The 26,343-nt window shown below is 58.5% G+C and overlaps 1 protein-coding gene across 3 annotated transcripts; it reads right to left on the reverse strand.

The window, feature by feature from the left end:
* Positions 1–62: 62 nt before the first annotated feature.
* Positions 63–24,781, reverse strand: HNF1B (HNF1 homeobox B). 3 transcript variants are annotated; one of them, XM_074890275.1, is made up of 9 exons: positions 24,307–24,781; positions 18,991–19,190; positions 17,246–17,510; positions 16,568–16,809; positions 9,016–9,179; positions 6,044–6,176; positions 5,718–5,909; positions 4,878–4,996; positions 63–1,987 (listed from the first exon to the last, which is right to left on the reverse strand). In XM_074890275.1, exons 1-9 carry the CDS (start codon positions 24,642–24,644, stop codon positions 1,967–1,969), a joined length of 1,674 nt encoding a protein of 557 aa, XP_074746376.1. In that variant the 5' UTR covers positions 24,645–24,781; the 3' UTR covers positions 63–1,966. The 3 variants fall into 3 exon arrangements, with proteins under 3 accessions (XP_074746376.1, XP_074746377.1, XP_074746378.1); XM_074890276.1 differs by having other exon boundaries at positions 17,246–17,432; positions 24,307–24,779; XM_074890277.1 differs by lacking the exon at positions 24,307–24,781 and adding an exon at positions 20,517–20,800.
* Positions 24,782–26,343: the final 1,562 nt, after the last annotated feature.

Genomic DNA, 26,343 nt, shown 5'->3' on the forward strand with positions numbered 1-26,343 from the left:
GACCTCTGCCAAACCACAGCGGATGATGACTGCCGAACTTACAGACCACACGGCAGCAACGGTTCAGAAGAAATGGTATTTAATTATGGTATACATTAAATTAAATGTCATTCCGAATATTGGTCTCCAATTCATGATGACTTATTCACCGTAGGGCAACTCTGGTTAGTCCCAGCGAGGGTTGGGGTCCCACTGCACGAGACATTGTACAAACAGCAAAAGACCTTTTCTTGTCCCAAAGCAAGCATCCAGTGTTTTTCTTTTTCAGCAGTGGTCATCCATCCATGGGCAGCTCGACTGCTCTCCATCTCTCTGAATCACTTTCAGCAGTTGGCACACGCTGCAAAGTTCAACAAAAATTTGCACAACTGGGGGGAGTTTTCGATCCGTTTCTGAAGGGACGCGGGTACGGAGGAGCTTGTGTCTCATGGGAGAGGAGACGATGCCTTTCGCAGCTTTGGGAGGTAGGACTTGGGCACCTAAACTCCTTCAGGGCTCTGGTGGGGGTGGAGCCCAGTGTCCTCAGCGGGTGCCCAGCTGGGATGTGCCCTCACTGCTGAGGTGGGGGCTCGTTCACAAGCTGGAGATCTTGCTGTGAAGCTTTTCCTCTGAGGGCCACTGCCGGGCGAGACAAGGCAGGCAGCCGGCAGGGACCACGGACCAGCACGTTCACATCACAGCCCAGCACCCACCGTCCAGCTGCAGCTCGGAGGTGACACCACGAGGACGAGAGCACCCTGTTTATTGTTAAGGGTGGAGCCAACAAGGCTTATCATCAACCTGCTAATGGCTAATAAGCCACCTGTACTGGCCGTTTACTGGGCAGGAGATGAAGCAGTAACTGGGCACCCAGTCCCTTCCGCACCCCAAGGAGGGGAGAAAAGGGAGACGCTCTCTGAACCCCATTTGAGGAAGATGCCACCAGAATTTCTTGCAACCTCATCCTGTAGCAGCAAATGCTACAGGCTGAAAACTGCCAATGCCAAACACTTCCCAGCGGTCTGGATGTGTCGACCTGGCTGCTGAGCGCTTCCCCACCCCACCCCAGAGTCCCCAAAAGCAGAAGAGTCCCTTGAGATCTCCATAGCGGTAGTTGTCCCTACTCGGACCGTCCAGGTCCTGCCAGGGCTCCTCTCAGCTTGCCCCATGCCCCTCCCTCACGTGGGATGTCACCGTGTGCCTGTTCTCCTGCAGAGCAGAGCCTGGTCCTGCCTGCCCGGCGTCCTTGCCGAGGCCCAGCTCTTGGAATTAACTCATTTAAAGGAAGAAGAGAAATACAAAACCAAAACCATCCTTAACTCTGACCTTTACCAAAAAAAAAAAAATAAGGGGAGAGAGAGAAGAGGTTTGGGAACAATATATACAGATGGGGGAATTGCACTTAATTACAGTAGTTTACATCCATTGGACAAAATTTACTTCTTTTATATAAATCTCTATATATAAGAGTGGGGAAGGGTGAGGATGGAGCACACTGTACCTATATTTACAGTTTAATTGGCTCAGTTCAACAGCACATGCAATTCCTCCTTCCAAACGCCAAGTAACAGACCCAAGACCCTCTCAGTCCGTCGGGTGGAGGAGTATAACTTAAATATTATCCATCTTCCCCTTCTGTCAGTTCCCAGTACAGCTTGTTCCTAGTTCCTCAGGAGAGCCAACAGCCTCTTGAAAGGCAAATACTTAAGAAAAAAATCCCCAAGACATGTCTTGGAAATACTGCGTGGATGGAAGGAGAGGCACGGGCCCGGGTGGGCACCCCATGAATCTGGGCTCGTCTCCGGCGGGGCGCCGAAGGGCGACGGGGAGTCTTGAGCCTCCGGCTCCGTTTCGGGTTGATGGGCTCCTCGCTGCGGCGCTGGGCTTCGCTCTGGCGACTCCCTGGGCTCGGCGCGCGGGTCACCGGTGGGATGGTGTGGAAAATAAGATCCCGTTGCTATGTGCAAAAGCAGCGAGGTGTGGAGCATCACCAGGCTTGCAGGGGACACTGGGGAGGGAGAGAGCAGCACAGTGACCGGCAGGCAGGCAGGCAGGAGGTGAAGGCAGCACTGCAGGGGGCTCTCCGGGGGTATTGCAAAGCATTTGGAGGCATCACCTCCTGCACCACCCTGGGACCTTAGTGGTGCCACACAAGCCCTGCTTGGCCTCGAGCCCTCCCCAGCACCTCTGAGGGGGAGACAGTGGGAAAATACTTTCCGAGCCAGATATTGCCACCTCCTCACAAAAATAATAATAAAAAAGGGCCTGTCTGTGCCCAGGCTGTTGCAGACATGGTGCCACACAGCTCAGCATGGCTGCCAAGAGCAGCCAGGCATGAGGCTGAGGACAGCAGCTTGCGCCTGGGTGGGAGCGGGGCCGGGGGCCACACTCATTGCTGTCCCCCAGCATTGCTGTCACCTCCGGGGAAGGAGCAGAGCAGCACTGGCCACTGCATCCATCCCACCACAGCGGCCCCTTCTCCATCCCTCGGGGTGGGTCCCCCACCTGGGGTCCTCTCGGTCACCGGTGGGGTGGGGGGCCAGGAGCCATGGGTGACCTTGTGGGCTGCAGCACACAGCAAACATCGTAACGCAGAGATAAGGAGACGCCAGGAGCCTCCCGTGACATGTCATTAGGGACGGGCCGCAGCTATCAGGTGTTTGCTAACGTAATAAAAATGGTGGCTCGGCCTCAAGCGTTGTCAAAGGAACCGGGAGGTATTTGCCCCTTCCAGGTCTAAATAACAACATCTGATAAGTGATCTGCAGCACTGGGCTGCGAGGGGGGAGCCGGGGTGGGACCGGGGACATCTCTCCAGCCTCCATCCCCGTCGGCAGGACCGGGAGCAGCTGGGCTCCGCCACGGAGCAGGTTTGCAGGGCCTGATGCGGGGGCTGCAGGGTGCAGAAGAGCTGCTGGGGAATGATGGAGGCTTTGCTTTGCACAAGGATGCCTCTCCTCTTGCAAAGAGGGGGTTGCTCAGGGAGCAGCAGCATGGCCCCCCCAGCTTTGAGGTTTCAGGTGGGCTGTGCACCCCCCGGGTTTATCCATGCGGTCTCACCAGCAGCACCCAGCCCTTGCCCAGCCAACTGCCCTCCAAAAATTGCAACTCCTTGGGGATCAGAGTGACCCTCCTGTCCTTTCTGGCCACCTCAGAGGAGCCCATCTCTGCCAGGCATCCTTGTGCCCAGCAGTGCCTGCCTTATGCCAAGGCAAAGCGTGGAGGAGCCAAGGGATGGCCCCTGATTAGCCCCAGTCAGTGACAGAAACCCAAATCACTAAAATTATTTGAGCCATTTGGGGGTTGAGCAGCATTTATGGGGCCCCCATGCTGCCTTTGTAGCACTTCAATCACCCCTTGCTAATGAAACGGGTGACCACTGAGCAAAAAATCAATGTTCAAGGATAAATTTTTCCAGCTTTAGCCTGAACATCAAATGGTTGGTAGGAAAAGAGGCCCCAGGGGCTGGGAGGTTGTGCTGGGCGGGACGTGACCTCAGTGCCCGCTCTGTTTGGGGGGGACAGGGGCCAGATCCTGCCCCCAGCACTTGCAGGACCAGCCAGGGCTTGTTTATCATGTATGGGGGGCTAACAGGGCGGGTGCGTGCCCCTTTGGCATTTTACATCCATCTGCCGCTGAAGCCATGGGGTCCCAGCCCCATCTCCCCCCTCCTGAGCCACGAGACCTCCTCCTGCTCTAATTAAAGTGCAAAAACGTGATGGAGGGGGAAAACCAAGGGAGCCCCCACCACCCCGGGCAGCACCGCGTCAAGGTAGGCTGATCGCAGCGCCCGGCTGGGCAGTGGGGATGGCCGGGCACTATCTCCCTGCCAGGGATATTTCCTGTGTGCCCAGGGCTCCTTTCAGCCAGCCCGGCATCAAAGGCAGCCCGTAGCAGGAGAGCACAATTAATCAGGGGGAGTTCGGGCTGAGCGCACACCAGATGGGCCGATAAAGCCGCGCGGAGGAAATGGTGCTCCCGAGGAGCGCGGCCGTGCCTGACCGCCTCCCGGACCGAGATGCGCGGGCGCAGATAAATCGTCACCCCAAGCACTACAAAGCGCGGGAGCCCGACCCGAGACGGGGGCGGTGGCGTTCATCATCCTTTCCCAGGCACCCCAAACCCCCCCGGGCAGCCCCTCTCCTGCCTTCTCCGCTTTCCAGCCCCCTTTGCCCCCTGTCAGCGTCCACGGGGGGGTCTCACAGCAATCCCATGCCGTATTTACTCTGTGGTCATTGCAGACATTTTTTTCCTCTCCCCTGTCAAACCTCGGTAAGAAAGTTTATCTGAATGCAAGTTCAAGGCTCTCTTATTTATCTAACAATCAATAAGGGCCACATATTTCCCACAGTCCCCAGAGCTGGCTTTTAGAAAGGGACTATTGTCTGAGTAAGGCCTCACACACCTGATTTGAACCAGGATAAATCCTGCCTTACACCTGTACCAGCACGGGGCAGGTGATAAAGGTTTACGGGCTGGGGGAAGTTGAGGCGCATCGGAGCCCAGTTCTTCCGCTCGACTCCAACCAGGGTTGATTCACCCTGGACACAGGCAGCAGAGCCTGCTTGGCCCTGACCTTCTCAGCCCAATTTGTACCCCAGTAGGATGCTCCTGCTCTGATGAAGTTGCCCCAGGGATGAGCATGGCCTGGGCGTTAGACATCACCCAAACCCCCATCATGCTTGCCATCTGCAAGCGGGTTATTTGGTGACCCAAGGGGTCTGGGACGGGGTTCTCAGCGCCCTGAGGCTCATCCTCAGCTGCCCACGTGGATACAGCACAGTGGCTCTGCTACACCCTCCTCCAGCCCCATCTCCAGGGGGGAAACAGCCCCGGTCCATCTCTGCATCCCCCCCGCTCCAACCGCGCACCCTTGGCCACGTCTGCCTGGCCATTACCTGCTTACTGGAAGACATATTGGTCAGCGTGCTGATGCTGCTGGTGTCCGTCACCACCATCGCCGAGGGGAAGCGGGAGGTGTGGGAATACTGGGGAGGCTCCTGTTTGTGTGCATACACTGCGGAGAGGAGGGAGACAAGCAGCCGTCAGGGAAAAGCCACCCATGGGCCTCGTGCCGGGGCAGAGCAGCCGAGCGCTGCGTTACGGCAGGGATGCCGCACAGGAACGGGCGCGGTGGGGACGCAAAGGAGATAAAACAAGCCATGGAAAGAAACCAATCCTGCCTCTAAGCCACCTCTTTCTCAGGCAGCAGCTTGCCCAGGGAAATCTGGGGGGATTGAAGGGCTGTGGCAGGACCAGATGCCGGAGCTCGGCAACCCCTCTGGGCTGGGACCGGGGTGATGGATGAGCCTGAGGGATGAAGCCCGATCCCCTCAGGGCACCCCAGGGAAGTGTTTGCTTTGCAAAGAGAGCAAAGGGCCTGGCCACCGCCTTTGGTAAAGCACGTGTTTTAGCAATAAGAACATGGAAGGAAGAAGAAAGTTTGTACAAAATGCTGGTGGGGGGCTGCATCCACCCCGCGGGGCAGCAGCGGAGCGGTACAGGAGATGCGGCGCGGCAGGTGGCGTGGGGGAAGGAGAGGATGGGGTGGGACATGGCCATCCCACACCGGCATCCATCCCGCTCACGGCCCCACGCCGGCCAGTCCCCATGGCAGAGAGGCGGCCACCAAGGGCGCGAGCTTGGGCAGGGGAGAGCAGGAAGAGAGCAAAAGCTTATTTTCCATCTGAACTCATTTTCTGGGCCCTTCTGTTCGCAGCTACCGCCCGGACCCTTACTGTGCGAGTTCTGCAGCTGAGTCACAGTGGCCATAAAAGGCTGCTGCGTCATATGGCTGGGCGACTGCTGCATCAGCGGCTGCTGGTGCGGGCTGTGGAGCTGCTGGGAGAACTGGACCGGCTGTAGAGCTGCCAAGCTGCCGGCAACGCTGTTGATAACAGGTACGCTCTGCGCCTGCGAGGTGTTCAGACCTGGGAGGAGGGAGAGAGCAGAACGGGGACGTTGGTGCCGGCGCAAGCGGGCAGCGCGTCCCCCTCCCCGTGGCAGGAGGCGGGGGGGGGGTCCACGTGGGGCGCGGAGGTGAGGTCGGGGCGCATGCGCTTACTCTGTGCGATGGCCATGACTCCCGAGAGCGGCGTCATGATGAGGTTCTGGGACTGCTGCGGGTTGTGGTGGGACAAGCTGTGGATGTTGGTCAGGGTGCTCACCGGGGGCAACCCGCCCCCTGAAACGGAGATCTGCCAAGGAGCAAGGCAGGACAGCCACCGTCAGAGACACAGCCACGGGGGGTGCTCCTGGCCCCCCTCCCCTGCTGCTGATTTTGGGGGGAGGATCAGCAAAGCCCCCTCCCAAGAGGCAAGCGGGCTGCCCCTTCGGTTCAGCGCACATGGTGCCCACTGCCCCGGGGCTGCAGACCCCGGCTGGGACACCTGGATAGCGTGTCATAAACACCGAAGCAGCAGTGAAGGACTTTGCTGGCACTGGCTTCCAGCTCCACGCTGGGACACAGCACGTCCCGAGCCTTTGTCCTGGCACGTTTTGTCCCCCAAGACCAAGCTCCTGCTGTCGGAGACAGCTGAGGACTCTCAACACTCATTAACTTGTCACAGTTGTAGAGGAAAGTGGGAAATACAAACTCAGGAAGTAAAAAAAAAGACAGAAAGCAGATAAAAAGGGCCTCACGGTGATGATCTTAGTCATCACTTTTGCAGACGGGCAGGGTACTGGTGAGATGGGCCGGGCACACACAGCCAGGGCCAGTTCCCGGGATTTCAGGTCATTGTTTAGGGATCAGACGCACAAAGGCACCTGGAGTGTGCGGAGAGGCCTGGAGGTCCCCGGGACAAACAGGGGGCTAAGTGCCTGATTTCTTTAATTGCTGCACATTCTCCTAATCCCTCTAATTAGACCTCTTGCACTGAGCAACCTCGATCCAATTCAGAGCCGTCCTTTCGGCTCTTTGTGTGACACTTCTGGGACACCAGTCCCAGCAACTTGTTTATTTTGCACATGTGAGTTGGAGATAGCCCCATTGCAATTGAAACAAATCCATCAATAAATTCCAAAGCCCGGGAGTGACTCATATTTCCTGATCCGGTATTTTCCACTTTCAAAGTCTCTTCAAGGCCAGGTTACGCCACACTCGGGTGCACAAGTCAAACAGCTCACGGCAAGTGCACGCCACTCGCCTGCAGCCCAGGCTCGTTTCACGGGGCCTTAGACCCAAAGTACTGTGCCCAAAAGAAATCCTCTGGAGACTGCACGACTGAAAAAGACCCTCCAGACACTGGACCCTCGGGGCAGACCCTCTGGCCCTACCGCGGCTGAGGGCAACGCTGGAGCATGAAAGAGTGAAGGTCCAAAGCTTTCTGTGGCCTCAGTAACGCTCCTCCCTGAAAAAATCGATTGCCTTCAGATGCAGCAACTTCCTTGGCAGCTTTTGATTTCATGTGAGGTATTAAAGGCACATGTTTACTTACTAGAAACCACAGCCTACAGCATATTTTTATTAAATCACTTGCAAGCACTAGCTAGCCCTGCTTAAAGATCAGAGATAAGCTGGCAGAGTCGCGCGCTGCTGAGGACCTGCGCGGTCCCAGACGGTGCTGTGCAATGCCTGTGCCGTGGGGATAACTCAGCAGGGTTTTTGCTGCACTTCAACAAGTTGCTTTTCCCAGTTTGATCCGCATTTCCCCACAGCTTCCTCCCGTGCTGCCTGGCCACTGCGAGCAACCTCTGCCCCGTCCGAGGGTCCCCTCTGTGCCCTGGGCCCCTCAGTCACGGCCCCCGCAGAAGGAGCTGGCAGGGGGGTACTGGCAGCCTCTGCCACCGCGCTCTGCATCGCCCCGACCTTGGGGACCCCCGCCCTGGGCACTCGGTGCCTGCTGCCACCACCTTTATTCCTGATTCATTTTATGACTTCGAGGCTCAGGGTTATAAGGCTCAACACACCCCTGGGGAGATATGGGCGTGTTCGGGGTGGAGGGAGCGTGCTGGGAGGACTCTGCAATATCCCCTCCTGCTCGGTGGGGAACACTTGGCTTTGCGGGGTCAGCGTCCGAGCCCGAGGGGCTGCATGGAGACCCTCGCGAGCCAGAGAGGCAGAGAGAAAGGCAAAATTAAACGGTGCCATAGCTGAGGGAGGGGATGCCGAGCCCCTCCGCAGCCACCCAGCTTTGCGAGGAGACCCACGCGACAGCCCAAGAGGGCCAACCCTCCGAAAATGGAAGTGAAAACCAGGGAAGAGCGAGCTTGGCCCCGCCGCCCAGTGCCATGTTTGACTTTCGCTTTCAGCAGAAAAACCTCCTCCCGGAAGAGCGGCGGCTGCATGCAAATCTCTGCCAGCCTGCTCCGAGGAAGGGCTGTGCTCTCCCGTCCCATCCTGTCCCATCCTGCCCCGACCCCACACCCCCTCCTCGCCCTGTGCCTCCAAAGGGCTTCACACCAGCCAGGCATGCACAGAACGGAGCAGCCCGAGCGCTCAGGCTTTGGAAATCCAGCCCAGCCCTGCATTTACAACCACTTTTTTTGCTGATGTCCCACCTCTGGTGTTTGCAGCTCTGCCCAGCAGAGCCCCAGCACGTGTAGAAGGGGAGGGGGAGAGGCAGGAGCTCTGTGAGATGCCCTGGGTGATGCCCTGGGACAAGGAGGTCCCTGCATGCAAGAGAAACGCTTCCCCAGCAAAACTCCAAACTTGGGAAGGGCGTAGGGAAAAAAATAATGAATGAGCATTTTATCGATACCCATGTCATTGGCAGGAGAAAACAAACAGTGATCCACCCAGCGCACATTCAATCCGCAAGGCATGCAATCAATAAAAACCAGAGCGGGGCTCTGTCAGATTTATGGGCCGCGCTCGGAAAACACGCCATTGCCCGCCGGGGAGCGCGGGGGCCGAGGGCCGCCTTTGAGGTGGGCGGCGGGGACAGTCGCGCTCCCGCGCCGCGGCCCCGGCCCCACAATGCCCCATTGTTCAGCGCGGGCCGCGTGTGAAACCCGGGGAAAGCGTGTTTGCTTTGCCCGCTGGACCCTCTTATCTTATCAGCGCCGCCGCCACAATAGGCCAGGTGTACTCACCATTTTACCATCGGGCGAGAGCAAACCGTGGCCCGGGTCCAAGCCGGCCGGGGAGACCTGCTGCAGGACCGCCTGGCTGGTGGTGACCATGGCACTGCCGCCGTGGTGGCTGATGGCCCCGGAGGATGCTGCCTCGCCGCTCGCCGCCTGGCTGTACCGGACCCCTGCAAAAAAAAACCCACCATCAGGCATTGGCATCACCCATGGGCACCCCGGCGAGGGCACCCAGACCGTGCCAACCCCCTCTGAAAGTGGCCCTGCAAATGGGAAATCTCCCCGGCCCCTCCCTGGCTTCCTCAGCGTGTGTGGCATGAGGATGCAAACAGACGTGCAAGCTCCTAAATGACACCCTTGAACGACAAACGGGAGGGACAGCACTGAACAACGTGCCCTTCCCTCCGGTGCTGCTTCCCAGCTTCTCCCTGACCCCATCTTCTGAAATTATATTGAGAAGTTTATGGTGAGGGGTGCTGAGTGCCCACAATGGGCCCCGATACCACGGGGTGGAAAGGGAGCCCAACCCAGGACAGCAGCCTGGACACCCATCTGCATCCCTTGTGCTTTAATTTACGCAGTTTGCACCCATCAGACACCGGCCTGGGGGCCCTGAGCTGTGGGGAGCCACTCTGCATCCTCCAGCTCTCCCCGCTGCGAGGCTCGCCCGGCTCCTTGTGGCCCCCGGCCCGCCCAGCGCTGCCCAGCTCTGAACAGTGACGCCTCTCACTTTTTTCTCAGGCCTTTCTGCATCCGAGTTCCCTCTCAACTCCCTCTCGACAAGTGTATGATTAACAGATTACCACAGGAAGACAGAAGGACCAGACACACACAAACCTCCAAATCAGACCGCAGCCCACCACCGCCGAGGAGGGAAATCTGGCTCAAGCACAGGTCTTCTATATAAATATATTTAATTTGGCTAAGACACCCTGCACTGATAACCATATGATCAGCCATGTGTCATGGAAAGGCATCTACAGATCACAAATAATTAACCGAGGAAAACCCACGGGAAACAAAAGCGTCTTTTACGAGGCTGCCTTGACGACTACGGCGAAAAGCCATTTATTACGAGGAGTCCGGCACCGTGCTCCCGGCTGGGCTCACTGAACTGCCCCGGGATGGAAGCGGTTGACGGACAGACAGACAGCTCACAGCTCTCCTGGGAAAGAAAACCACGGGGGAAAATCCCACCCTCCCAACTTAGACCACAAGAACATCATCCACCCACGACCCCCAGCCACTGTGCAGGGGCATTATTGGGGACGGCTCCCTAAAACGACCATCCGCTGGAGAGGTTCCGCCTGCGGAGGTTGCTGGTGGCTTCTTGGCTGTCCCAGCACAGCACGGACACCCCCAGCTACAAAACCCACCCAAGTCAAGGATCTTGCTCCCGGGATTTCAGGATCTCCTTCTCCCAGGTGCCCGAGAGGAAGAGCTGATGCAGGCTGGCTCGGCGAAGGATGCTCTAAGGCCTACTCTAAAAATCTCTGAATCAAGAAAAAGTAAAGAAATGATGATCACTGGAGTCTGGGAGCTTTCCATGAGCTCCAAAAGCATCTGCCAAAGCATAGGCGGCTACCCGCGCCCTCCACCAAAACCACGGCAAAGTCACTCTTTAATCACCACCGAATTTTCCCCATCAGCTGGTTAAACATGTCCCACAGATAGGAATCTCCCCGCGATGTCTGGTTCCTGATCATTTCCCAGCAAACCCCTTTTATCCCTGATAATAAAAGAATGTCCTCTGGCAGGTGGATATTTGCCGGTCCGAGTGGACGTCCCTGCCGTGAACAGGGTAAACATTACTCAACCAGGGCACTGTCACACACATTCTTCCCCGCGGTCCCGGCCTCGCGCAGAGTGTGCTTCAGCCGCTGCCGGTCTGAGATCCTGCAGCGCTGGTTAAACAATGGGAGGGGAGATAAAATAAAGCCCTTTCTTCTGAGCGCGATCTTAAAGATAGACGAGGAGCACAGGCGGCTCCTATTGGAAATAAAATCAGAGTTTCTGCTCAATCTTCAATCTCTTTTGGGTTCAGTGAAGCTTTCAGCAAGAAGAAAAAAAAATCAATTTTAAGCCCCAAATCACACTATACCCAACTGAGGATACTTGTAACTCATGAGTCAAGACACCCAAAGTCATGAAGTTGTCTTTAAGACATATGAGAGGTTAAAAGCTGATTTTCAAGCTTTTCTGTGCAATCCCAAGGATGAAACTTTTATTGTTTGGGAAACAATAACCAATGCTGAGATTTTCAGATAGTCTGGTGACCAAGATTTTGGGTCTCTAGATAAAATCGAAGAAGACTCCGCATCTTGATGAAGATTAACTCTCCCGAGTAGCGCAAGGTCAGGCTCTGGGGCCGGTGGCAGCGCTGGTGGGGGTCTCCTGCATCCCCAAATCCCATGAGCACCTGGGTTTGCCCAGAAACCACTTGATGGGCAAGGTGAAAGCTTCTGCCATGACTACCGTGCAGACTTTTAGGAAGCCACCAACTATCCTGGCTTGGGTTTTTCCCATTCCTAGAATGGGGTGGATATTATTTTTATTTATATGCCCTCAGAGTTGGGTTGGATTCGGGCAGATGAGATCATTAACATTGGGAAAGCAGCACAAGGCATTATTGCTGCTGCTGTTGTCACAGCTATAACACATAGAGCTCCCCGATGACGGCGGGTACCTCTCCTCCCAGCATCCTGCTCCCAGCAAACACGGCGAGCTCCAGCCCAGCCTGGCCCAAAGCATCTACCTGGGTGACAGCCACTTTCAGGCTTTTTCCCAGGCCATGCCCAAGTGCACGCTACCACTCCCCAGCCACCTCACCAGCCCCCAGCACGGCGCCGGGACGCAGCGCGCTGCCGCAGGGCAGGGAACCTGGGCCTGGGCCTCCTTGGCAAACCCTCCCTGGCAAACCCTCCCCAGCACGCTCTGCCATCACAGGGGGTGCCAAGCCCCGGGAACCAGCCGTCCCCCGGCAGCACAGCCGCTCACCCCTGCCATGGGACCCCCCGCCACGACCCCACCGGCCGGGGTGAATACGTGAGGACGGCTCTGGTGGTTTGCACGGGGACATGAAGGTTTGCTCCCGGAGCGAGCCGGGGGCTCTCGGTGCTCTGGGGTTTATGAGCAGGGGCTCAGATGGCCACTGAAGCCTGACGCGACTGTTCTCCCGCCACTCTCCTGCACCTCCACAGCTGGAAGCAGCCCCCGTGCAAAGAGATTTATTCCTCCTCAGCCTCTCCCTGCAGCCACCCAAGAGAGGAGCCTGGATGGGGATCACCGGGAACGGGCCTGGCTGTGGAGCCTGCCCTCTTTAATGCTTTTTTTTTTTTACTGGAGCTACAGCCATAATATAAAAGTCTGTTTATGGGACCTGGCTATTGTGTGGCCCCTGAGCTGCACAGCCCGTGAAATGTTTTACTGCTTTCCCATGTTTCCAGACAAGCCGCGGGGTCCAGCTCCCGGAGCCTTAACCCTGTGTTTCAGCCGATGGGGCTGGGCAGCGTGACAGCCCCCAGACCCCACAACCCCCAGGGTGCAGGGGGTCCTGTGCACACACGGCTTTCTCCAGCCAGTCCCAGCTCCCCTCAACGCAGATTTTGGGGTGGGGAGAGCAATAGGGGGGGTTTAGGGCAGCAATTGATATCTTTGCTGTTTTCATCGCAGGCTTGTACCATTTTCTAGGTGCGCACCAGTCTTGTGTCTTTGGCAGGCAAAAGCAATGAAGCAGCTTGGTTCTCCTCTGCTTTAAATCATACTGATATGATTAAATTGTACTTTTTTGTAAAAAAAAAAAAACAACCACTGTACTTCTAAGTGTATTTCCTGCACAACACATGGCACATCCCAACCTCCTCTGGCAGCAGTGCCCGCCGCTCACCCCTTTAGCCCGGAGCTCCACAAACACCCCACAAATCACCGACGATGCCCAACCCCAAAACACACCCATCCGTGCTACACGCCTGGTCCCCGATCACTCTGGCGGTGGCGGGGATTCAGCTGTGGCCCTGCCCTGACCCGCGGGGATGCAGCTGTGGCTGTGGACCAGGAGCCTGGCAGTGGGGCAAGAAAGGCAAAGTGTCACTTTTGGGGTCACGCTGGACTCGGCGATGCTGCATCCCGGTGATGGAAGCAGCGGGGTCGGTGACGGGACCTTTTCACCCTCCCAAAGGCAGGTCCAGGCGGCGCCAAGGGCAGCTCCGATTTTTAGGCTGCCACTCAAATTGTCCCTAAAGTGTTAATCTTGCTAAGTTACAGAGGTGCATAGTTTATATCCATTATAAACCTGTTTATGGGGACTGGACCCTCCCATTTCGCTGCTGTCATAAAGTCCTAATTACCCCCCATAAAACCAGGAAAAGCTCCTAACAGTGCACTGCACCCACCGAGCCCCACAATGCGCCCAACAGTAAAATATTACAACCACTGGCACCGGGTCCGCAATCAGAACCAGCACGTACCCCGAGGAGCAACGTGTAGGATCCAGACATAAACTGAAGTACCTCTGGACCGAGGGTTTATTGACAGGCGCTTCTTTAAGAAAAAGTTAAAACACTTAAATTGCCCTTTGGGTTTAGGAAGAATCTCAGGGGTGGTACTGAGTTATTTTTAAGTTTGTTATCTACATCTATAGAGATACCTAAAAATATATATAAATAATGTACATTCATATATATGTGTGCTTATATACATGATTATTGCTCTGATACTCTGACATTGCAGCGTAGGTACTGCCGGACAGATGGACGGACGCCTCGACCACCTTTTGGTGCAGGACCCCCTGGGATGGGCTGGAGGCGATGTTGCGACCCCCGGCCGGGGGGACGGGGCTCTGCGGGGTCTGCCGGGCGCCGGCTGACCCTTTGTATGCAGGGCGGGAGGCGGGGGGGCTGGCGAGCGGGGCGGCGCGTCACCTAATCTCATCAATGCGCTGATTGTCTTCTTCGGGGCTCTTGAAGATAAAAATGGCATAAGCCAGAGTCTACGGCACGGCACCGAGATAAAGCCCCGAGTGACCTTCAAATCAAACAGGGAACCAAGATCCCTGATAATACACCGTAGGAAGGGAAAAGTCCAGAGTCTGAGAGAAGCCTCTGAGATAGGTAGGCTTTAAGTATTTACCTCCAAATAGTTAAAAACCACAGCTTGAGGCTTGACAGATGGGTCCCCAAGAAAAGGTTGGGAGGATGTTTGACTTTTACAGCTCTTATCCCTGCCCGGCCATCATTGCACCCTTTCGCAAGACCCCACTGATGTCCTGAGGAGCAGGCGATCCCTCTTTGTCTGCGGGCACGGCAGCAGTATTGCAGCTGCCCCACGCCGCCAGCCCCATCGTTTCCTGCCGGAGGATGTCATGGGGGGACGGGGGCAGGACGCGGGCAGCGTCCCAGCGCTGTCATTAAGCTGTTAAGGCATTGAGGGCTCCAGACGCCGCCGCACGCAGTGCAAGGGCAGTTCAAATCCCAGCATGGCCAGTCCGGGATGGGGTCAGCCAGGCAGCGGGGCCGGCCCCTCAGCACTGCCCCGCGCCCCGCCGAGGCAGCGCATCCCCAAAATCTCTCGGAGAAGGTTTAAGCAGCGATGTTTTGGGAGCTGCTAAGCTGCCAGACCTGGCTTGACCCAAGCGACCCTGATGGCTGAGCTCCATCCCTGCCCATTGCCCCCAAACCAGCCCTAAAACCCCATGGTGGCCCTCGCTGTGCCCGTCTCCTCCTCCTCAGATGGATACAAGCACCGACCGCCAACAAATTCCCGCGGCCAAGCCCTCCTGACCCCTCCGGAGGGGCCCTTCGCCGCCGCCGCGGCCATCACTCCTGCCCTGCTCAAAAGCCCCTCCAAATGGGCTGTCATCGGCCCTATAGCCACAGCCGGCTCCTGCTGGCCACCGCTCCGACGGGAAAATAAAGGTTGGGGCTTAACGGCCCTCCAGCCCCGAGATAAATGCCCGCGGTTACAGTAATTGCCATCCTCTAATAGAAGAAAACAAAGGCTCTCGTGGGGTGCCTGCATGCGCGCTGGCAGGACGGGGGCACATCAAAGGCAGCGGGGTTCGTTCAAAGCCCCAGCTTAATTGACAATTAAGCATGCACGGGGGGGACAACGCCATGACAACGCGGGGCTGCATGCTGGTGGGGTATTGTAAAGCCCGCCGGCCGACACTGAAAACAGCTGATTTTGCTGACAATGTGCTTGTAGGGCACCTTGTAAGCAATCAGCCGGTGACAGGAGGGCAAACGTCCTCCCCGTCCCCGCCATTGTGCGGGGCATTCCTGGGGCAGGGTCACATTTTGGTCACCGCCGGCGGGCCCTGTGGGGAGAGCGGTACCCAGGGGTGGGTGGGATGCTGCCTGTCCCTCCTGTGGGTGGGAGCTGGGGGGGATCCTGCACACCGACCTGGGGCTGGTGCATCCCCCCGGGTACCCCTTTTTGGGGCTGCCCTCGCTTTCTAACGCCCAAGGACTGGTGCCCAGCCATGGACTGGCACTGTCCCCAGCTCTCAGCCTCCTCTCCCCAGGCGCCGTGCCCTTCCCGCGGGGACTCTCCACCACACGAGTTTCTTTTAATTTGCCTTTGTAATGAGCTGGGTGTGTGTAACGAGCCAGGCAGGGTCATTTCCAAGTGACGGCTGGTTTTAGCCTCCCTGGCCGGGCTGTGCCGGTGCCGGCGCCATGGCCGAGGGGGGACGAGGGGCGGTTGGGGCGCAGCCCCCTCGCTGACTCCCCACCACCGAGCACCCGCTCCTGCTTGCCGGGGGCCGTTGCGTTGGCTGCAGAGGGCAGGTAGAGGACAATGGGGATTGTTCTCCCAACAATGCCTCTCAGCCCATGCCGCACCCCCTCCCCGTCTGCCCTGATTAGCCTCCCAGGGCGTGCAGCCCCGTTATCTCCTGCTTAAATCCCCCCAGGAGTTTTCGGCGGGTCTTCTCTCCCCAGCTGACTCCTCACTATGCACAACGGGGCTGGAGCGCGGTGTGGAGAGGTGGAGGTTGGGGTGAGCCCTGCACCCCCTGAGCAGCTTTCTTCATCCTCCTCCCTCCGCTCTGGCATGGGGATGGTGCAGCACCGTGCACCCCAGCCCGGGCCAGCTCCAGCCCTGCAGCGAGGCCAGGACACGCTGCCACGTCTTCCTACAGTCGTCGCAGCATTGCCTGTGCACTCCCCACCCCAAAACCAATGCTCACCAGTGGGCTGTATCCCAAGGCCCCAGCACTGATACGTCAGGCGCGGAGCAGCCCACCTCCCCGCCCAGCCCGCGTGAGGACTCCAGAGAATTAAACCAACCCAGCAAATGCCCATTTATCCATGGCAGGATGGAAATCCAGCCCTGGCCACGTGGCTCGCCTGGCCATAACACCACAGCAACAGCGCTTGCTCCTCTCCACACCACCAGCACCCCTCAAAGCTGCGGCAGGGACTGGGGTGACCACCTTCCCCGCCTCGAGGCTGCCTGTGCACAGCTCTGAGGGCTCAGCACCTCTTTCCCCAGCAAAAACGGGAGCCAGTGCCGCAACTGCTCCAACGCCACCGCGCGAGCACCCTCAGCGAGGGCTTACCTGGCATTTTACTGGGAGGCGAAGCGCTGGGCTGGTTGTGGTGGGGGGAGCCGTGGGACAGCAGCAGGTTCATGCTGTGGGGGGGCTGGCCCGAGCTGTAGGCGTCCATGGCCAGCTTCTGGCGGAAAGCCTCCTCCTTCCGCCGGTTGGCAAACCAGTTGTAGACGCGGACCTCCGTCACCAGATTGGAGCCGAGCCCGTGCGCCTTGGAGGGAGACACCCCTCGCTGCAGACACTCGGCCCTGTGCGTGCAAGGGGACACGTTGGAACAAGGGTGCTGCTGGGGGGGGGCCTCCGCCAGTGCCGCTGGGCAGGGGCCCTCAGGAGGGCAGGCGAATTTGAGGGTGTTTAAGCCCTTCCTAAAAGCCTGCCTGCTTTTTCCAACTACATCCGTGCTGTAAAAGCCATCCCCCCTCCCTCTGACATTGCTGTAATGCTGCAGCATCCCTGTGGCATCTCCGTGGCAGCCCTGTGACATCCCCACGGCATCCCTGCAGCATCTCCACCCCAGCGTGGAGCTCGCTCAGCCCCAGACATCACTCAGATGGGGAAAACAAGGCAAAAAGAGGCCAGGCAGCTCAGCAAAGCCATGCCACGAGCCGGCAGCTGGGGCTACGAGCCGGGATCCCGGCATCGCACGCAGTTTTTGGAAGAAAGACAACATGGGGCAGCCATTACCTGTTGCACTCCTCCACCAGAGCCTCGCGCTCCTCCTTGCTGGGGTTCTTTTGGCGGTCGTAGGCTTGGTACAAGATTTGCTGGGAGGCCGGCCCCCACTTGAACCGATTGCGACGCATCTTCTTGCTGGGGGTTTCGGAGCAGGCGTCGTCGAGCTGGGCAGCCCCTTGGTTCTGCTGATTGAACTCTGGAAAGAGAAACAGCAGCTGATCCTGACTGCTTTTGTCTGTCATATTTCCACAACCCTGGACTGTCTGGTTGAACTCTGAAAGAGAAAGGAGCAGACGTGAGCTGGCCTATAGCCGCTGCTCAGAGTCACCGTCCCGCGCGGAGGTGGCCCCCCCCCCCCCCCCGTGTCCCCTCCCGCAGCACCCCAAGCCCACAGCCCTTTGGAGCAAGCTGGGTGCTCCCTGTAACCCACCCCGGGGAAGGAGCCAGCCTTGCATGCTGGTGGGGGAGTTATTACCATCCCTCGGGATGGTGTTTAATGGGGAGGCATGTGCAGCACATGCATATTCATGGGCAGGGTCTCTGCGCCAGCACGCACTCATTTCGGGAGGATTTTTGCAAGCTAGGAGCCAGGCAGGACAACTGCAAAGCCCCCTGAGAGGGTCCCTCTGCTTGCTCAGAGCTCCCCTCTGGCTCCCGCTCCCGTCCCAGCGCGGTGGGACACTGGCCCTGTGCCCGGGGGTGAGCAGGAACCAGGGGTGACCTTCCCCGGCGGCCCGCCTCAGAGCCGGCACTTGTCACCGCGGCAGTAAAGGGAGATTAATGGGAGGGTTTTATTATTCTCAGTTTTGCAGGGGAATTCTCCCTCTTTTTATAATGGCTCTTCCCCCTGTGACAAGGGGGGAAACGCAGGGCAAGGCTGGAGCAGGCTCTGTTTGCTCTAACGTCTCAAGGTGTGTTTTCAAAGCAATGGTATTCGGTGCTAAACCCTCTTCTGCACTTCCCGTCTGCTGGATATTGCATCCTTTTGGAGGAGGGAGGCAGAGCCCTTTTAAGGGGGGTGTCAGTGCCCCAACCTGCACCTCGGCCGAAAATGGGGCTGCTTGGAGCAATATGGGACCAACCCGGGGCCGGGGTGGGTGGGAGAGGTACACAAAAGCAATAGGCTGTGTGCTTGGTCAAAATCATCTGCTTTTTAAATAGCACGGGCTGCCCCCAAACTGTGCTACAGGTAGGAGCAATTTGCAGGGTTTTTATTTTCTCTTTCTTTACTTTTTTTGCAAGTAGTTGCAGAAAATGAGCAGTCTTAAAAAACAGAGGGGAAAAGGGGGCAGAGAACTGTCAGTGTGAGGTTAATGGTTGGACTAGATGATCCTCAAGGTCTTTTCCAACCTTGATGATTCTGTGATTCTGTAATTCTGTGATTCAGAGGTGGGAAAGGCATCTAGTCATGTGTAATCATTAATTGCTTTCCCAGCTCTAATGAATATAAATATACAGATACTCAGCTGTTGTGCACAGATTTGGGGGAACTCACACAGTGTTCCTGTGACCCAGAGGGGCTCTCGCCCGGTTTTCCTGTGCCTTAAATCCATTTTACTTGTAAAACTGTTTTGGGGAAGATGCTGGGCAGCCTGAGTCCAGGGAGCTCTGCCAGGGAAGAGGGCAGGGGGCTGCTCCTCACCCTCCTCACCCAGCTCTGGGTGTTGCGGATACCCACAGGCAGGACGGGGACGCGGGAACCCCCTCTCCCCCCCTGCCAGCCCCGAAGGGCAAGCGCTGACGCGGGTACTTACGCCGGAGGATCTCCCGCTGCTTGCGGACGTACCACGTGTAGAGGGCAGCTCTCTTCTGCGTCTTCATGGGGGTGCCCTTGTTGAGGTGCTGGGAGAGGTGCGACTGGTTGAGGCCGGTGACATCCACCACCTCCCGCTGCGGGATGTTGTGCTGCTGCATGTACCCCTTGATCATCTTCGCCGCCCGCCACGGGTCCTCGCTGGAGGGGGAGGGAAACGAAGGGTTAATGTCTCCAGTGGGGGAAAAGCACCCTGATACTCGCTTCTTCCCATGATGGAAACCCATTATTATCATTGTGAAACCTGTTTCAGAAGGACACAAGATCCCTTGAGCATCCATCCTTCCCCAACTGCCATCCCAGCCCCCCAAAACAGCCCCGTCCTGCCCCCGGGAGGCAGGGGCTGGCGGGACGGGGGATCGGGGGTGCCATGGCCACCCTGGGGACGCCCACCAGGCTCGTCACTCAGGGAGGGAGAAGTAAAAAGAAGTAAAAAGTCCTGACGGGGCACATCGAGGCCCCATTAATGCTGGTAAAGCACCTCCAGATCCTTCAAGGAGAAATTTTTTTCTATTCTCTTCTCTTCTAAATGCAGCCCATCCATGAACTGCTGCCGTTATTGTGGTCACTGCAATTTCTTGCACCCACAGTGGATCCACGCACACACACACACGGGTACGGGAAGCCCATATGGAAAGTTCTCCAAAGAGAAACCTCTCATTTGGAGACGCCAAGGATGTTTTTCCTGCTCCTGCTCCCAGATGTGGCACCCACACTGTGTCCCCTGGGCTTGTCACCGGCTGGCAGGGACCCCCTGCACGGCCACCAAACCCCACCCACTGCGCTTGCTGCTTTATCTTCTCCCTTCCATTCCCGACGGGACAATTATCTAAAAATCTCAATATTCATTTAAAAATTACCCCACTTCCACACTCCCACAACAGCGGAGCACACACATGGGCCATACGCGAAAGGCTGAGAAGCGAAGGTGAAACCAGGCACGCAAAGCCAAGCCAGTCCCCGAACGCGAAACCAAAACCAACCCCTCCAATAATTTTAAGTCATTCTTGAATATATTTAAACACTTGAATTTGCCTCCTGCAGGATGCAGGTGTAAAATTACTCTTTCCTAAATCCGCATTACTTTGGTGTCCTTGGGGTAGCTGACACCAATCTAGGGCACAAATAAAATTACAGCCAAAAATCAAAATGCTGTCTGCGTTCTTCAGCTCTAATGAAATCACAACGCAACGGCAGAGGAACAGGCCAACACGCCTTCACTGTATCCAAGACCCCTGAGTTTGTTCTGCACTACAGGAGGACGCTGGACTAAAAGGAAGTGCTTTAACACTGAAAAATCGGTGTGGAGCCTGAACCTGGTCACAGTCATGCACTCAAATAATGCGATACTCTAACACTGCGCTTGGAATAACCGTCCGACTGCTTTCCCAATTCATTACTTATTTTGGATCCTTCAACTTGTCAAGGGGAAAAAAAAAAACAAAAAACAACGAGTAGATTTCTTACTTTTTGTCCTGAATGCAGCATGAAAACAAAGCTGGTTGGATCCAAAGGAAAAGTACCCGACCAGGGCCAGCCCGCTGACGGCAGTGGGGGATTTGTCGCACCCCAGGAAGGACACGACGTCCCTGTGCCCAGTCCTGCATCCTCCGGGCAGGGGAACCCCGCCGTATATGTGGTGTCCTCTACACACCGACGGTCGCGTGGCACTGCAGACCCGTGTTGCTGCGTGTATGTGCGGGCACACGGACACAGCGGCTCCAGTTTTCCCAGCAGCCCGGCCCCCAGCCTGGGTTACGCACGGTGCAAGCAGAAAAACCAGCTCCTGTCCCCAAAACGCGTGGCACCGTGCGGCAGTCCCACGGCAAACACAGGTGCCAGCGGGGGCACTTCTCTGCTGGGTGCTCGCTGCCCGTCTGGTGCCGACGGGGACAGCTGCGGGGTTTGGGGGGTCTCGGTCTTCGTGCTGCCCCAGAAGCCAACAAGAAGGATGCAAAGCCAAGGTCCTTCCACCGCAGCTCCCCTCCGCACGCTCCTTCCCCAGGGCAAAGCCCGCCGGCCGTCGCGCCTCGCCGTGCCCGAGCTGAGGGGCTCACATGGACTTTTGTCATGAGCAGTTCATGTCACCTACCTGATCCCACTAATTACTGATTAATAATAAGTTAATGGAACAGAGCTCATTACCATTTCTAATAGCAGTTTGGTTCATAACTAAGCCAAAGGCATCGCTTTCCCAGAGCTAAATCGTGAGCCAGTGCAACAGAGCACACTTTTAAAATGTCGAACAAATGACTTGGGGGTTATAGATGTGATTTCTGAATTTAAATAAAATTTGGCAGCATTTTGGCTGGAAAAAATACCTAAGAATTAGGAAAAAATAACAGGAGTTTTCCTCCATTTTATTATTTTAAGAAAGGCTTCACCTTCCTATTTCCAGCGTGTTTCACACTTACGCTTTCAAAACAATTATTCGGCTCTTAATTTCTGAACAGTGATTTTTCTTTACAAATCAACTTGACCGTATTCAAAAGGGTTAAACAACCTGAAACCAACCCAAACATTTTGTTTCATGTTAAACAAAATGTTTGGACTTGACCCAAAATGAAACCTTTGAGTGTTTGTTTGGCCTTTTGGTTTTTTTTCTTTTTTGGTTAACCTAAAAAGCCAGAGAGAAAAACCTTTTGATTCAACACAAGCCCATTTTTTTTTGCTTCTGTCACCAAAATTAAAAAAAACATTAATTGTCCAATCTTCACCAGGACTTTACATGCAAAAAAAACCCCGACCCAACCCAGGAGTGCTTTGTAATACTGGAAAAAACAGTTTATAGGCCTGGTTCCGCGGTCCTTCTCAACTGAAATCAAGGAAAGGTGGTTTTTTCTTGCACAAAATTAAAAACAAATCCCATTCGCCAACACTGACCGAGAAAGAGGCATTTCCCACCTCAGCCTCACATGGAGGTGGGGGGCAAAGCAGGGATTCCCAGACCCACTCACCCCCTTTGTCAGCCTTGAAAACAGGTAAATACGCTCCACATCCTCGGAAAAATATGCCAAGAATTTATCCAGATGGATTATAAACCCGGCTCCCTACCGAAGTGATCTATCTAATCTGCATCTGCCTCTGCACGCAGGGAATCAGTGCGGGGAGGTGTCGTGCCCGCTGCTCCCCACACCTTTCCGAGCAGCTTTGGGGCATCTCCAGCCTGTTCCCTGAGGGCGAGTGGCTTTTCTGCCATCCCCGTGGGATCTGGGTGCTCCTGGGAGATATTATTTGCCCAAGCGGGGTCTGGGTGAGCCCCGATGGGGCAGGGAGGGACCCGTGGGGCATCTCGCCCCAGCGTTGGGCTCTGTGTGCCACCGGGCCATGAGCCCAAGTGAAGGTGCCGCTTGCCGAGGGGCCGTGGCTGGGGCGAACCACTCGGGACCACCGTGATGGGCAACTCTGGCCTGTGCCCACACAAAAAGAGCCACGGGGCTGAGCACCCCCAGAGACACAGGCACAGCCCGAGACCGAGCCGGCCCTGGGCTCAGGGCGCTGCCGGCGGGGCAGCGGGAGCCGAGGGGGTTTAGCCCCCGTGCGTGGCTGCAATAAATGGTTCCCGTCTCCCTCTCCAAGTACAAAGGCCTCTCTTAGAGCAAACACGAGCCCTTTGCAAAGGCTCCTCAGGGACATGTGCCTGCTCTTGTTTGCACCGAAGGCAAACTTTGCACGGAAACACCTGTGGGAGCGCAGCGATCCCGGGGCTGAGCCTCCTCCGCACCCCCGCTGCCACCCCAGGCACCCCCGGGGACGTATGCCACCAGCAAGAGGGGGGGACTGGGGACAGGAGGGAGCACCCAGAGGTGCAGGGTGTGGTGCTACGCAGAAAGGGTGAGAACCCAGCAGAAAAGGCCTGTGATGGTCTCAGAGCTGCCTTAGCACCCGGTGTGTCCCAGCCGAGTCCCAGCACAGGTGCTGCTGCCCAGCCCCGTCCCCCAAAAAGGCACCATCTGTCCTGCCAGTACCGGGACGGGCCTGGAGCTCAGCCTGCGCCCATCACACCGACCACGGCGGTGCCCCCATCCCCACCCGGGCCCCAGCACGCCACGGCCGAGGCACCGGGGCTGTGGGGGGCAGGAGCCGGGGCTGCCCCCGGGGCTCTGTGGGCTGGCAGAGGGTGCAGGCAGGCACCGGGGGCATCAGCTGCAGTGCAAGGCGGGGGGGGGGGGGGGGGGGGGCACACACACGCAAAGACGCCCCCGCTGCCCGCAGGGATGTTCCCACGGGGCTCCCCACCGCTTACACCGGGGAGCCACGCTCCTCCCGGTGCCTGCCCCGGGGTACGGAGGGGAGCCGGTACCATCCCGCGCCCCGACGGGCCCGGGGCAGGAGGGGACCGGGCTGCTCCGCCGCGCCCCGACGGCGGCCCCGTTCCCGGCAGCGCGGCACGGCCGGGACCGGCCCGGCTCGGCCAGGAGCCGCAGCCCCGGCAGAGGCAGGAGCCCAGCCCGCAGCCTTTTGGGGGGTTTTCCTCCTTCCCCCCTCCCCGGCCGCTTTACAACCTCGGCAATGAATAACCCGCCGCTCCGCTCGCCCTAATCGCGGCCCTTTGTGTATCTTTCTGTTGATGATTTATAGAAATAAATTAATAACGCCCCGGGCTCCACGTGTTGCAGTTTATGTTTTATCTCCCGGCGCGGAGGGACGGAGCCGGCGGCCCGTCCGAGCCTCCGCGGCCCCGGCACCCCCGGCACCCCCCGGCCCCGCCGCGACGGGCGGGCCGGCAGCACCCGACGGGGCGGGAGGACGCGGCCGGGGGGCTCCGGCCCGCCCTGCCCCGGCCCCGGCCCCTCTCCCTTGCCCGTTCCCCTCCGCAGCGGGCTCTCAGCCCGCCGAGCTGGGGAGCACCGAGACCCGCCACCGGGATTAACCACGGGGCGGGCGGGGAGCACCGGGATCCGCCAGCACCGGGCAGGGAGCACCGGGCACGGAGGACCGGGATTAACCACGGGGCGGGCAGGGAGCACCGGAACCCGCCAGCACCGGACAGGGACTAACCACGGGGCTGAGAGAGCACCGGGACCCGCAGGACCGGGATTAACCGCGGGGCTGAGGGAGCCCCGGGACCCACCAGCACCGGGCAGGGAGCACCGGGACTAACCACGGGGCGGGCAGGGAGCCCCGGGACCCGCCAGCACCGGGCAGGGCGCTCGGGGCCGGGGCCGTCGGACCGAGCCGCTGCGGACGGTCCCCGACGCGCTGCGCGGTTGCGCCCCGTCGCCATCCCGGTCCCGGTGCCGGTCCCCGGCGGTACCTGATCATCCTGTCCACCTCGGCCCGCTGCTCCACGGCCTCCTCCGTGTTGAGCGCCTGCAGCTCGCGGAGGATTTGCGGCGTGTCGAAATCGTCGCCGTCCTCCGAGCCCTCGTCGCCGGAGAGCTTGCCCTTGCCGTGCCCGTTGGCCAGCGGCGGGAAGGCGGCCTTGCCGTCGGGCGGCCCGCCGGGGGAGAGCGGCAGGCTCTCCAGCTTGACGCCGAAACCGGCGGCGGGCACCATGTCCTCTAAGGCGCGGATCAAACCTTCCTTGGTGGCTCCGGAGCTGAGCAGGGCTCCCAGGAGCTCCCGTTGCAGGGCGCTCAGCTGGGACACCATCCTCCCGGGCTCGGCCCGGGCCTCCCGCCCGCCCTCCGGCCGCCTGCCGCTCCGCCCCGGCCGGCGGGCTGCTGCGGGCCGCGGGCCGCCCCTCTACCGAGCCATGACCGCCACCATTAGGCAATATACCTTATGCAAATCAGCGCGGCAAGGCCTCTCCTCCGGTCCCCGCGCCCCCGCCCCGGTCCGGCCCTTATCGGTGCCTTTGGGACGGACTTTGCCCCGCCGCTGCCGGGAGGAGCGGCGGGACGGGACGGGACGGGACGGGACGGGACGGGACGGGACGGGACGGGACGGCCGGAGCCGTCGAGGAGTGAAGGGGGGCGGCTGCGGCCCCGGCCGTACCCCCCGCCATGGGGATGCGCCCGGTCCGGCACCCCCCCGGCATCCCCCCGGGGGCAACGGGCGCACCCCCGCCCGCACCTCGGGGGCTGTGCCCCACCCTGAAAGAGGGACAAGCTGACACCTGCCACCCCCCCCCCCAGGCCTCACAGGGGAGTTTTGTCCCCCCAGCACCCCCCCTCAAGCCAGTGGGGTCCCACCGCTCAGGCCCCAGCACATACAGGCTGTGAGGGTCCAGGCCCCAGGAGAGCACCCCCAAACCGGAGGTTTCTAATGGGGGTGTTGGGGGTGTCCCAGCTCTGGGGACAGGCTGGCTGCGATTTAGCTGTGGAGGGAGTCTTGGTGGGTTTGCAAAGGCGACCCTGAGGGGACAGGGGTGCTCAAGGGACGCGAAGCCCCCATTGAACCTTGGCAGCTGTCGGGGTGGAAGCGGGGAGCGAGGCTGGAAGCGGACGGAAGAGATCCAGGCTCTGGGATCTGAACAAAACCTGCTTTTCCTAACGCACCAAGTCCCAAAGATCGACAAATTCCCTGAAATCCAAGGAGGCACGGGTACAAGAGGCACCACCACACCCTGAGCACAACACGGAGGGGCCTGGGACCCCAGTCATAAACCCCCCCCAGCCTCCCAAACACTTCCAGTCTGGTAGTCCAGTTCCCCGCTGCTTTTGGCTGACACCTGGACGTCAGCCCTGGCAAAGACAATAGCTCTGAACCCAGCGTTTCCAGCCCAGATTTGGACTTTCACAGGGTACCCCGAGTTGTAGCTGCCTGTCTATCTCAAACACCCCCAGAAAATCCTACCAGCTGCCGAAATAACCCACGGGAGCACAGCCCCAGAGCCCCATGGGAGCCCAGCTGCGGGTCTTGCCTCCCAGCAAAACACTCTGGGGAGCTGGCAGCAGTTTGGCTTCCAGCAGAGCCAGACAGAGCGACGGGAAAAGCCCCACAGCTCCAGAGCGACTGTTGGGAGCTGCAGGGATTGACCCTGCTGCTGCAGAGCCAGATGAAACCATTCCTGCTCTGTGGAGCAGCGTGGGGCCAGGACGGCAGCCCAGAGCCCTCGGAGTCCCCCTGCCCTTTTGGGGGATGGAGGACAGAGCCACAGCTGGACTTGGGAGGGCTGGGGGTCAAGTGTATCCCGGAGGGAGCGGGAAACCTCTCTGCGTGCTTGGGAGTTTGTGGATGAGCACACGATGGCCGTGCGGGGTTCTCTCACGTGGCAGGCTGAGCACAGCCTTCAGAAGAAAGGACTGAAAAATCCCCCCCAAAACTCCCAGCCTGGAGCCCCCATCCCCATGAGCATCCTCCCCAGCTCTGCTCCCACATGCTCAGGGCTGCACAGCCGGGGGGCGGG

This window comes from Strix uralensis, chromosome 20 (assembly GCF_047716275.1).
Source record: "Strix uralensis isolate ZFMK-TIS-50842 chromosome 20, bStrUra1, whole genome shotgun sequence".
Classification (NCBI taxonomy): Eukaryota; Metazoa; Chordata; class Aves; order Strigiformes; family Strigidae; genus Strix; species Strix uralensis.